Genomic DNA, 12,883 nt, shown 5'->3' with positions numbered 1-12,883 from the left:
TCTATGGTCAAGTTCACCATAACAAATTATGACACCTTTCAGCAGAATATGAAGCAGACTTCAAATCAGCATTTACAGAGGTGATAGCCTGGTTCCTCTCTAGGTTTCTTCCTAGTGTTTGGCCTTTCTAGGGAGTTTTTCCTAGCCACCGTGCTTCTACACCTGCATTGCTTTGCTGTTTGGGGGTTTGAGGCTGGGGTTTCTGTACAGCACTTTGAGACATCAGCTGATGTAAGAGAAGGGCTATACAAATAAATTTGATTTGATTTGTGATCTAATAGTACAGTATGTTAATACAAGGCAATGAACACAGACCTTGAGGATGGGTTCATCCGGTTGGCTAATGTAATAGCCATCAAAAGTGAACATGTGTCTGTTCACAAGACATAGACATATAGACATAGACATTCCAGGAGAGTGCATCTTAAAAAGCGTATCAAAAGATTGCAAACGTGACCCTCAGCTTGACAATTCACTTACATTACCGACTTATCGCCACTAGAGGGTGATAGTGCATGGTACCTCCATTCTGCTATCTCTCAATCTGCTACTCTCCGCTGGAGAGCTCATTGTTATGGGTGAGACCACTGTTGTCTCAACTCACCTCAGCTGCATTTGAGTAGTGGTGTCCATTCTCAGAAGAGAAACCAATTGAGAGACCGATTGAGAAATAGTACCGATGTTGAATTACTAGAAAAGGGAAGTGGAGAGTTGACAGAGCGTGAGAGACAGTAGAGGTTAGAATCATCAAATGAAATGAAATTGTATTTGTCACATGATTTGTGAAATGCTTCCTCACGGGTCCTTTTCTGCAGAGTTAAAGATAAAGATACAAAATTAAATAAAAAAAATATACATTTTGACGAGGAATAAATACACATTGAATAACTCGAAACAATAAGGGCTAAAAATAACTTGTACCAGGACTGAGTCGATGTGCAGGGGGGATAATAGGAAGTTGAGGTATCTACTGTATGTACATCAGTGGAGGTTGGTGACTTGAAAAATTGAGGAGGATGGGAGACCCACGGAATTTAATAAAAACATTTGTAGTACAAAATGATGGGGAATGGGAATGAGAGGGCTACTCACACTGTGTTGGGAAGAGTTCACAGCAGCGGTTGAATGAGGGTGTGAGGCCTGAGTTGAGGTGTTCAGAGGCTTGACGTCAGTGCAGGACAGGGGTTGAGGTGCTCATACTGTTGGCTTCAGTGCAGGACAGGGTTTGAGGTGCTCATACTGTAGGCTTCAGTGCAGGACAGGGGTTGAGGTGCTCATACTGTAGGCTTCAGTGCAGGACAGGGGTTGAGGTGCTGGACAGGGGTTGAGGTGCTCATACTGTAGGCTTCAGTGCAGGACAGGGGTTGAGGTGCTCATACTGTAGGCTTCAGTGCTGGACAGGGGTTGAGGTGCTCATACTGTAGGCTTCAGTGCAGGACAGGGGTTGAGGTGCTCATACTGTAGGCTTCAGTGCAGGACAGGGGTTGAGGTGCTCATACTGTAGGCTTCAGTGCAGGACAGGGGTTGAGGTGCTCATACTGTAGGCTTCAGTGCAGGACAGGGGTTGAGGTGCTCATACTGTAGGCTTCAGTGCAGGACAGGGGTTGAGGTGCTCATACTGTAGGCTTCAGTGCAGGACAGGGGTTGAGGTGCTCATACTGTAGGCTTCAGTGCAGGACAGGGGTTGAGGTGCTCATACTGTAGGCTTCAGTGCAAGACAGGCTCATCGTGGACGGATGGTGTTAGAGAAGAGCTCAGCTCTTCCACCGAGGGCAGGACAGGATTTGACTGGGAAGACTAAAAACAATCACACAACACACTACACAGTTAGACAAAAGGATTTTGTCCAAGCAAGGAGTAAAATCACTGATGTGTAATAATGTGATTGTGTTCATGTGTGTGATTGACTCTACATACATTAATGAGACGCAATTGATAGGGGGACTCACAGTACTTGGAGAGGAAACATTAAATGTAACAGTGGATGAGCGGACACATGAGACGTGGCTTCAGTTCATGTCAGAAGAAAGTCGACAATGGTAGTGGAGTGGAGTAGCCATCACCTCTTACTCAGGGAACAGGAGGGGACTTACAAATGGCAGATACATTCCATTACCGGTGGCAACGTAGGTCCCAGAGTGGTGGGGAAATTGTTACGCCCTGGGGCCCAGAGTTTTTCCTTGTCTGTTAACCTAACCAGGAAAACTCTGGACACTATAAAGGGATGACATTGATTAATCAATTGCAAAATGGCTTTCTTATGGGCTATGATGGGGGCAGTTTTTCCTAATCAGGTCACACGGTTTTAAAAAAACCCTGGCCCAGGGGAGGATGAAACCCATGTCAAACTGACAGTTCTTGCACGTCCCAAAACCCGGCGGTGTTGATCAACCGCTTGAGAACATCCCTGTTTCTTCGTACTTTCTCCTTGTGTTGCACATTTTGAATGAGCAGACCTTCATCCATTATACACTCAGCAAAAAAAGAAACATCCCTCTCACTCTCAACTGGGTTTAATTTCAGCATGCTTAACATGTGTAAATATTTGTATGAACATAACAAGATTCAACAGCTGAGACATAAACTGACCAAGTTCCACAGACATGTGACAAACAGAAATTGAATAATGTGTCCCTGAACGGGGGTCAAAATCAAAAGTAAGTCAGTATCTGGTGTGGCCACCAGCTGCATTATGTACTGCAGTGCATCTCCTCCTCATGGACTGCACCAGATTTGCCACTTCTTGCTGTGAGATGTTACCCCACTTCCAACAAGGCATCTGCAAGTTCCCAGACATTTCTGGGGGGAATGGCCCTCAACCTTCGATCAAACAGGTCCCAGACCTGCTCAATGGGATTGAGATCCGGGCTCTTCGCTGGCCATGGCAGAACACTGACATTCCTATCTTGCAGGAAATCACGCACAGAACGAGCAGTATGGCTGGTGGCATTGTCATGCTGGAGGGTCAGAGTACAGGCCTCGGTGTAACGCTCATTCCTTCGATGGTAAACGCAAATCCGACCATCACCCCTGGTGAGACGAAACCGCGACTCGTCAGTGAAGAGCACTTTTGATGTCTGGTGAGGACAGACCTTGCAACAGGCCTATAAGCCCTTGGTCCAGCCTCTCTCAGCCTATTGCGGACAGTCTGAGCACTGCTGGAGGGATTCTGCGTTCCTGGTGTAACTTGGGCAGTTGTTCTTGCCATTCTGTACCTGTCCCTTCAGGTGTGATGTTTAGATGTACCGATCCTGTGCAGGTGTTGTTACACGTGGTCTACCACTGCGAGGACGATCAGCTGTCCGTCCTGTCTCCCTGTAGCGTCTCACAAGTACCGCTCTCACAGTACGGACATTGCAATTTATTGCCCTGGCCACATCTGCAGTCCTCATGCCTCCTTGCAGCATGCCTAAGGCATGTTCATGCAGATGAGCAGGGACCCTAGGCATCTTTCTTTTGAAGTTTTTCAGAGTCAGTAGAAAGGCCTCTTTAGTGTCCTAAGTTTTCATAACTGTGACCTTAATTGCCTACAGTCTGTAAGCTGTTAGTGTCTTGATGACTGCGTTCCACAGGTGCATGTTCATTAATTGTTTATGGTTCATTGAACCAGCATGGTAAACAGTGTTTAAAGACTTAACAATGAAGATCTGTGAAGTTATTTGGATTTTTACAAATTATATGAGTTTATGATCAATGCGGCTTTTTCCCAGAAGCTTGATTCTGATGTGGGCATTTATATGCTTCCTGCTTTTTTATGCATTTTAGCTGAATGATCGATGTTCTTCAGGTTACTGTACACCTCTTTCACCCAAAGCTCAAGACTTTCCAAAAAGCAGGAGAGGCCAGCAATACAGGCGGCTTGATGAAAGGCTCCCTGTTTAACCACCTTTTGATACCAGTTGGTCTTGAACGCTCTCACCTTCTCACCCTTATTCATGAAACTGATCTCAGGCAGAGGTCCACCCTCGCTTTTAATTCACACTTTGTCCTGTGTACCCCAGAGAATGAAAGTGGTTCTTCAGCAAAACGTCCACAACATTTTTGGTAGCGTTGGCCATTCTGCCATTCAGGTGGTGAAAACTGCACGCTCGCCGCTTGCGCTGGTATCTAGTGCTACTGCTACTTGCTACTGGAGATAATATGCCATTGCAGCAGTGTATATGGTGACTGTGAAAGTGTGCGTGTGTGTGTGTGTTTGTGTGTATGTAGTGTTTGTGTGTGTGTGTGTGTGTGTGTGGGGTGTCAGTGTAAGTATGTGTGTGTGTGTGTGTGTGTGTGTGTGTGTGTGTGTGTGTGTGTGTGTGTGTGTGTGTGTGTGTGTGTGTGTGTGTGTGTGTGTATGTAGTGTTTGTGTGTGTGTGTGTGTTGGGGTGTCAGTGTAAGTATGTGTGTGTGTGTGTGTGTGTGTGTGTGTGTGTGTGTGTGTGTGTGTGTGTGTGTGTGTGTGTGTGTGTGTGTGTGTGTGTGTGTGTGTGTGTGTGTGTGTGTGTGTGTGTGTGTGTGTGTGTGGGGTGTCAGTGTAAGTATGTGTGTGTCTGTGTGTGTGTTGGTGTGTCAGTGTATGTATGTGTATGTGTGTGTGTGTCTGTGTGTGTGTTGGTGTGTCAGTGTATGTATGTGTGTGTGTGTGTGAGTAGAGTCCAGTGTGTGAACATAGTCAGTGCAAGAGAGTTAGTGGGAAAAAAAGGGTCAATGCTGGTAGTCCAGGTAACCATTTCTTTAGCCATTTAAGGAGTCTTGTTTAGTAGTCATTATGGCTTGGGGATAGAAGCTGTTCAGGGTCCTGTTGGTTTCACACTTGGTGCACTGGTACCACTTGCCAACCCCAATGAGGAACTGTACCGTACACAGCACCTTGCAGTTAGATGCCGAGCAGTCTTAGATCCATCCTTTTAGATTTGTTGTGAATTGTTACATCCTACTGCACTGTTTTTAGTTTTAGTTTTACCTTTATTTAACAATGCAAGTCAATGAAGAACACATTTGTATGTACAACGACAAAACCTAACCCGGACGACGCTGGGCCAATTGCGCAGTGCCCCATGGGACCCCCAATCACAGCCGGTTGTGATACAGCCTGGAATCGTCTGTAGTGACACCTCAAGCACTGAGAAGCAGTGCCTTAGACCACTGTGCCACTTGGGAGTTAGGAGCACAAGCATTTCACTACACCTGCAACAACATCTGCTAAATATGTGTATGTGACCAATACATTGATTTTGATTTTATGCAGCCAGTCAAGATGCTCTCAATGGTGCAGCTGTTGGTAAAGAGTGTGAGAAAAGTGAGAGACAGGCAGACAGGTTCTTGGTGCTATGTTGAAACGGCAGGCCCAGGGAGGAGGAAGACAGAGTGAAGACACACAGCAAATATTTTTGTGAAATGTTGAATTGTTTTCACACACACTCTTTTCCACACTTTTGTTACCAGTGGACCCGAACATGCACATATGCACTCAACGAAATGGTGTTCTTTTACATGTTCATCACAGAACATTAGGCAAGGCCAATGAGTTTCAGGTTGAATTCATCGTTAATTGCATCCTTTTTTCTTGTAGTAAACATTGAAAATGTGTCCCACAGACATGATCACCAGAAAAGGTTTAAATAAAAAACAATGTTTTTTTTGTATTTTCTGTATTGGGAAAGCAGTGTGTTTCTTTATGCACCAAATGAGTCTCGTCGAGTCTCAACAAGCCTGTTTGGGCAGTCATGACCTCTCCGGCCCTTTATGTGAGGACCACAGTTCTGTGCATTTCCATTGAAAGCGATTTGAGAGTTGCTACTTGGGTTGCTACTCTCTCAGGGGGTGTAGTATTCCCTAAGCCCACATGGTGGGGCCCTTATGCAATAAAACTGTACCTGACGCATTTGAACATGTTAAAATCAGTGTGGGGTTTTTGGACAATTTGTCCGCTCTTGGAGCTGTGTCCCCTCAAGGGGCCCAAACTGTCCCTAGACCTACCCACTCATCACCCCCACAACACGGCTGTATGCAGAATCATACACCAAAAAGCTCACAATGTTTAGTTTCACACCATTATGGTTTTACTTCTTTGAACAAGGAAATTCAGGGGATTTCAGTTTCCACATGCTCACCCTTATCACTTCTGTTTTCTAGTCATGCTTTTGATTCTGAGAAAGCAGTTTCTCTCTTCTGTACATTGTCAGAAAACTCAGACTTCGCATCCTCTCTCTGACGATAGCCTGTGTGATCTCGCTCTCCGTAGCAGATGCGAATAAGACCTTTAAACAGGTTAACATTCGCAAGACCGCGGGTCCAGACGGAATACCAGCATGCATACTCAGAGCATGCGCTGACCAACTGGTGGGTGTCTTCACTGATATTTTCAAACTATCCCTGACCCGGTCTGTAACACAAACTTGTTTCAAGCAGACCACCGTAGTACCCGTGCCCAAGAACGCCAAGGTAACCTGCCTAAATGAGAATCGCCTCAAAGCACTCAGATCTATAGCCATGAAATGATTTACAAGTCTGGTCATGGCTCAAGTCATGGCTCACAATAATCCTAAACACCGTGGCCCACTCCAATTCACATACCACTGCAACAGATCCACAGATGATGCAATCTCTATTGCACTCCACACTGCCCTCTCCCACCTGAACAAAAGAAAAACAATGTAAGAAGGTTGTTCATCGGCTACAACGCAGAATTCAATACAATAGTCCCCTCCAAGTTCATCACCAGCCTCCGGACCCTGGGACTGAACACCTCCTTCTGCAACTGGATCCTGGAGAATATTTGTCATGGGTCCATACACATATTTGGCAGATGTTGTTGCAGGTGTAGTGAAATGCTTGTGTTCCTAGCTCCTGAGTGACGCAGTGGCCTAAGGCACTGCATCGCAGTGCTGGAGGTGTCACTACAGACCCTGGTTCGATTCCAGGCTGTATCACAACCAGCTGTGATTGGGAGTCCCATAGGGCGCTGCACAATTGGCCCAGCGTCGTCCGGGTTAGGGTTTGGCCGGGGTAGGCCGTCATTGTACATAAGAATTTGTTCTTAACTGACTTGCCTAGTTAAATAAATAAAAATTATTTAAAAAACTGTGCAGTAGGATCTAACAATTCACAACAACACACACTAATCTAAAAGAATGAATCTAAGACTGCTCGGCATCTAACCACAAGGTGCTGTGTACGGTGCAGTTCATCATTGGGGTTGAGTTCCCTGCTGTCCAGGATCTCTTTACCAGGCAGTGTAAGAGGAAGGTCCCCAAAATTGTCAAAGACTCCGGCCACAAAGGCCATTGATGATTCTGTCTGCTACCACATGGCAAGCAGTACCAGTGCACCAAGTGTGAAACCAACAGGACCCTGAACAGCTTCTATCCCCAAGCCATGTGGCATCAGTATGCTACTAAACAAGAAGAGGTGGCTGTCAGAAAGGAGGAAGGGAGAGACAAATCAGAAAGGGGGGCGAAGAGCGAGAGGAGGGAAGTGCCGTGCTACAGTCAGAACAGGAAGCCCGTTGTCAGCTGAGCGAGAGCGAGAGAGAGAGAGAGAGAGCTGGGAGGTCATAAGGGGAAATAAAACACACGTCCTCCTCACACCGTCACACAGATCAGGTCAACTATTAACTGTAGCTTGAGTAAAGCCTCCCCGATCATAACGTAGGAGTCCAACTGAGCCTTCCCGTCTCCTGTAGTCAGAGAGAAGGCTGAGCTGATGAGGGACGCCAGACGTGTGCTGACATCATCTACAGTAGTATGACCCTGGTTATCTGAGAACCCAAAAAGACTTTGGAAATGGATTGGACCTTTTGGATTTCCATTCTCCTGGTCATCTCAGACTGTGTGTCAGGTAATGAAAGCTTTTACCAGGTATTTTAAATGGCTGGTTAAGGCTTAAGGCTGTCTCGTTCTCTTAATAGACTCTCTAAATGTAAGAACATTACACATGCGGCATTTATATATTTAAAAACATGTCTCCACTTTAATATTGCACTTTGAAATGTACATCTTAGTCTGGCTTTCAAGAGTGCTTGACGCAGCATGATGTACATTATTTCAGTGTGTACGTGTCCTGCCTATCAAAATGGAACATGTTTCTGGACACACTTCGATTTTAAACGTGTAAATGCCCATTTACGTGAACAACGAACTAAGTTCTGAATGGGATTGATAATTCAATTATTAGTCAATGTTAACCTAGTTCAACTTTGAGTCAACAGAGAAAATGTGTCGTTCAATTGGCATCCTGTGATGTAGTTCTAATTTGACAATGTATTAATAATAAACACATTGTGACATTTCATACCGAAACTGGTTTAGAAAACCCCTGATGAAACTCTGTCCTTTTTGGGAAACACGCCAACAACTTATTGGTCTTCTGTACACCCGGTCTTCCTATAAATTTGTTTGTACTTTCAAAATCTCATAAAAAAAATATGCCTGGATATTCCTTAACATTTGGAATGTTTTAACTGTGACAGGTGAAGAAGACCTACTGATGATGCCAGTCAATCTGATGGTGGACATATGGGACGGGGAGGTGACGTTGCTCTGGGACCCCCCTGAAGGGGCCCCGCCACTGTCTCAGTACCAGGTGCAGATGGCCAGGTATAACCCATACTCCTTACCTCCGACTAATTCACTCATCCTTTCATCCTCAGACGTGTCACTTAGCTACCTCACTTCAGCCTGCATCCATCTTAGAGGCCTCCCGATCCGCACAATCCCCTTTCTCCTTTTCAATCATTCCTCCATACCACCTTCTCCTCATATCTGAAAAACATCTAGCTACGTTCATGTGTCTTTCCTCAGGTATGGCAATATTAATTGGACCAACGTGACCAGCTGTGACAGGACCCAGCTGACATATTGTGACCTGTCCTACCTTATCGATGACTTCTTCATGGTCTACAAGGTCCGGGTCCAACTGGTCACCGAGAACAGCATTTCTGCATGGTCACGGTCGAAGAAGTTCAACCCCAGAGAAAGTAAGTCAAGCACAGCGACGTTTTAGTGGCCGGGTATGTGCTCATTTCTTCCTTATAGTGACACACTGCCAAAAGCTCGTCCATTGCTTACCTTTCTCCTCTACCCCTGTTCTCCCAGGTAAACTGCAGCATCCCTCCAGTACGCTGTTGGCCACCTCCAGCTCAGTAACAGTCCGTGTTCACAGGAAGCCATTACTTAAAAAGATCTTCCCATTTGGCCTGACTTACACTATCTACCTACAGGGAAAAGGTCAGGGCCACAAGGTAAAGGACAGTAAAACACAGATCACACTTAAAACATACCAGTAACGGTACTTCTAATGTAATAGCATTTATTATGACCTGCGGTTCATCCTAGTTAATCTGTTCCTGTTACTCTATTGACTGACCTTTTTCATTTATTGGCTTGCAGACCGTCATCCGGCATTTGAAGGACGAAGACGACGAGGATAAGGCAGAGGTTCAGTTTGCGTCTCTTGACTGGGGACAGGAGTACTGTGTCAGCCTCAAAGTGGCAGGCAACGGAGGAGAATTCACCAGTGAGCTCTCCCCTGAACAGTGCCTCCTGCTGCCGGAGCAAGGTAAATACAACTCAGACTACACAGCCCTACATGGCCATATATGGCTCGACATTTTGATGTGTCATGCGGCTAAAAACATGCTCTGTTTCTCATCAGAGTGGTATATCCTTGCTGTGGTGTCCTTCTCCATCCTAAGTGCGATGGGGGTCCTGGTCATCCTGTCCCTTTGCCTTTGCTACTTCCTGAGGCGCCCTGAGAAAATACCTGTTGCACTGGTAAGTTTCTTTGAACAGTTTCACTCATCCAGAACTGAATATGTCTATCACTTCTGGGAAAAGACACTTGAGGGAAAGGACACTTCAGCTAAATGTTTACTTGCAGGTTCCTTCTCTATAATCAAACAACAATAAGAAATAATCACAATAATCAAATATAAGAATACGAACACAAAGTGAATGGCTCAGTGGTGCTTTGTTCTACCACATACAGTATATTAATTTCCTGCAACTCCACAGATGGAAAACACCCAGGCTTTTTTAATAAGTCTTCATATAAACTGTCTGTTTACCCTGACGATCTTAATAAAAACTAAGGGCCTACTATCATTCTATTTCTGTTATCAATCACTTCCTTTTTTTGGTCCTTTTTTACCTCAGAAATCCTCAGGCAGCGGCTGGCAGCCTCTCTGTGTGGGAGGCGACCCAGTGGAGATAGTCACAGACAAAGGCTGGTTCATGAACACCGCAAGAACTGATGCCATGGTCTGGTTGGCTGACGAGAGGACAACTACAGCAGGCAAGGGAGAGCAGGAAGAAGGAGAGGACAGAAGAGCGGGTCTGGACAGTGGGGCCTGCACCGAATCACACATTTCTGGGAATGGAAATGGAGGGAGTCCGGCAAAGCAAGAAGACAGTGGCTGTGGAAGCATGGGAGCACCAGAGAGTGCCATCAGCAGCAGGAGTGGAACTGGAGAGCCACCCCTGCTGGATGGGAAGACGAACACCGACACCGACCTGAAAGAGGACAGTGGGGTGGGGCTGGGCTGCCAGTTAAGGTGTGCTGGGAGTCTACAGGGGGACGACTGTGGAATCTTGCCTGAGATGGTAATGGTCACAGGGGGTGGCTACCAGAGCCAGAGTCCCTCTTCGGTGGACGCCCATGTTGTTGAGACAGAGCAGAGTTTTCAACAACTCTCATGCGAAACAGTTATGGCTGATCCTGTTGTGGGATACAGGTCTGGTCACGTGGCATGTGTTTGTTTAGGGGCAAGCCAATGTGTTTGGTGCCAGACAAGAAGACACAATGAGAGGAGTGTCGATGGACAGTCTGTACCCCTGTTTAGTTTGACAGAGGAGCAGCTAAACTGCAGCAATCTCACAGGAGACATGTGTGAGATGGAATCTACAAGCTCTAGTTATAAAAATAACAATCTCCACATAGACACAGTGGTAAACTTGGAGGACTCAGTAACCTTTTCCTACCTGCCTACATGCATAGGGGAGTCCTTTCCGCTCCTGGAAGCTTTATCAGAGTTGCCCCTAGCGGAGGGAGGACTGAACTGCAGCGTGAACACTATGCCTCCTTCTCTTGGTGATTTGGAAGTGATATTTGATTGACAAGGTCCACAAACGGAGGACACTGTGAGACACACACACACACACAAGGGTTTGTTTAGCACTCTAGACTGCGGGGAGTCATGCAATATGTCTACAAACCCTTTTTATGTAATTTCAAGTAAACACTCCTTTTCCTAACTGAAAAGATCAGCAAAATCCTAATTCTATTTGTGGCTATTTAAGTCTGTTTGGAGCCTTTTGGCATCGGTCCTCAGATCCTTAATTAAAAAGATCTACAGCTGCACTATCGAGAGCATCCTGACTGGTTGCATTACCGCCGGGTATCGAAAGTGTTCGGTCTCTGACCGCAAGGCACTACAGAGGGTAGAGCATATGGCCCAGTATACCACTGGGGCCAAGCTTCCTGCCATCCAGGACTTCTATGCGAGGCAGTGACAGAGGAAGGCCCAAAACATTGCCAAATACTCCAGCTACTCTAGTCATTGACTGTTCTCTCCGCGAACTCTACCTACATGTACATATGACCTTAATTACCCAGACTAACCGGTACCCCCTGTATTTAGCTACTGTTATTTTATTGTTGCTCCTTTAAATTATTTTTTATTTGTATACTTTTTTTCATCTTCATTTAAAAATGTCATTTTTAGTACCGGTAGTCATTTTAGGAAACACTTTCTTGAACACTTTTTTCTTAAAACTGCATTGTTGGTTAAGGGCTTGTCAGTAAGCATTTCACTGTGAGGTCTACCTATACCTGTTGTATTCGGTGCGTGTGACAAATAAAATGTTATTTTGGAGAGCCCCTAAGTGTTATTTTATTTGCTGTATGTCTGTTAAAAAAACAATTCACATACTGTCTGTCTGTTTAAACACACTCACACACCTGTTTAACCCCATTCACATACTGTATGTCTGTTTAACCCCATTCACACACCTGTTTAACCCCATTCACATACGGTCTGTCTGTTTAACCCCATTCACATACTGTCTGTCTGTTTAAACCATTTACATACTGTCTGTCTGTTTAACCCCATTCACATACTGTATGTCTGTTTAACCCCATTCATATACTGTATGTCTGTTTAACCCCATTCACATACTGTCTGTCTGTTTAACCCCATTCACATACTGTCTGTCTGTTTAACCCCATTCACATACTGTATGTCTGTTTAACCCCATTCACATACTGTATGTCTGTTTAACCCCATTCACATACTGTCTGTCTGTTTAACCCCATTCACATTATGTCTGTCTGTTGAACCCCATTCACATACTGTCTGTCTGTTTAAAACCATTTACATACTGTCTGTCTGTTTAACCCCATTCACATACTGTATGTCTGTTTAACCCCATTCATATACTGTATGTCTGTTTAACCCCATTCACATACTGTCTGTCTGTTTAACCCCATTCACATACTGTCTGTCTGTTTAACCCCATTCACATACTGTATGTCTGTTTAACCCCATTCACATACTGTATGTCTGTTTAACCCCATTCACATACTGTCTGTCTGTTTAACCCCATTCACATTATGTCTGTCTGTTGAACCCCATTCACATACTGTCTGTCTGTTTAACCCCATTCACATACTGAAGTCTGTTTAACCCCATTCACATACTGTATGTCTGTTGAACTGTATGTCTGATTAACCCCATTCACATACTGTATGTCTGTTTAACCCCATTCACACACTGTATGTCTGTTTAACCCCATCCACATACTGTATGTCTGTTGAACTGTATGTCTATTTAACCCCATTCACATACTGTATGTCTGTTTAACCCCATCCACATAATGTCTGTCTGTTTTACCCCATTCAC

General features: G+C 45.1%; 1 protein-coding gene across 1 annotated transcript; it reads left to right on the top strand.

Moving 5' to 3' along the window:
- The first annotated feature begins 7,582 nt into the window (after positions 1-7,582).
- Positions 7,583-11,862, top strand: il10ra (interleukin 10 receptor, alpha). The gene is made up of 7 exons (XM_035772964.2): positions 7,583-7,824; positions 8,456-8,582; positions 8,787-8,962; positions 9,081-9,226; positions 9,375-9,543; positions 9,640-9,758; positions 10,140-11,862. Exons 1-7 carry the CDS (start codon positions 7,770-7,772, stop codon positions 11,097-11,099), a joined length of 1,752 nt encoding a protein of 583 aa, XP_035628857.1. The 5' UTR covers positions 7,583-7,769; the 3' UTR covers positions 11,100-11,862.
- Positions 11,863-12,883: the final 1,021 nt, after the last annotated feature.

The sequence above is a fragment of the Oncorhynchus keta genome, chromosome 1 (genome assembly GCF_023373465.1).
Source record: "Oncorhynchus keta strain PuntledgeMale-10-30-2019 chromosome 1, Oket_V2, whole genome shotgun sequence".
Classification (NCBI taxonomy): Eukaryota; Metazoa; Chordata; class Actinopteri; order Salmoniformes; family Salmonidae; genus Oncorhynchus; species Oncorhynchus keta.
This window is presented reverse-complemented; position numbering and strand designations above follow the sequence as displayed.

Excerpts from the sequence above, each read along its gene's own strand:
- il10ra (XM_035772964.2), top strand. The coding sequence starts at position 7,770 with ATGGATTGGACCTTTTGGATTTCCATTCTCCTGGTCATCTCAGACTGT. Across the intron at positions 9,544-9,639 it reads CCTCCTGCTGCCGGAGCAAG|AGTGGTATATCCTTGCTGTG; the intron begins GTAAATACAACT and ends GTTTCTCATCAG. Across the intron at positions 9,759-10,139 it reads AGAAAATACCTGTTGCACTG|AAATCCTCAGGCAGCGGCTG; the intron begins GTAAGTTTCTTT and ends TTTTTACCTCAG.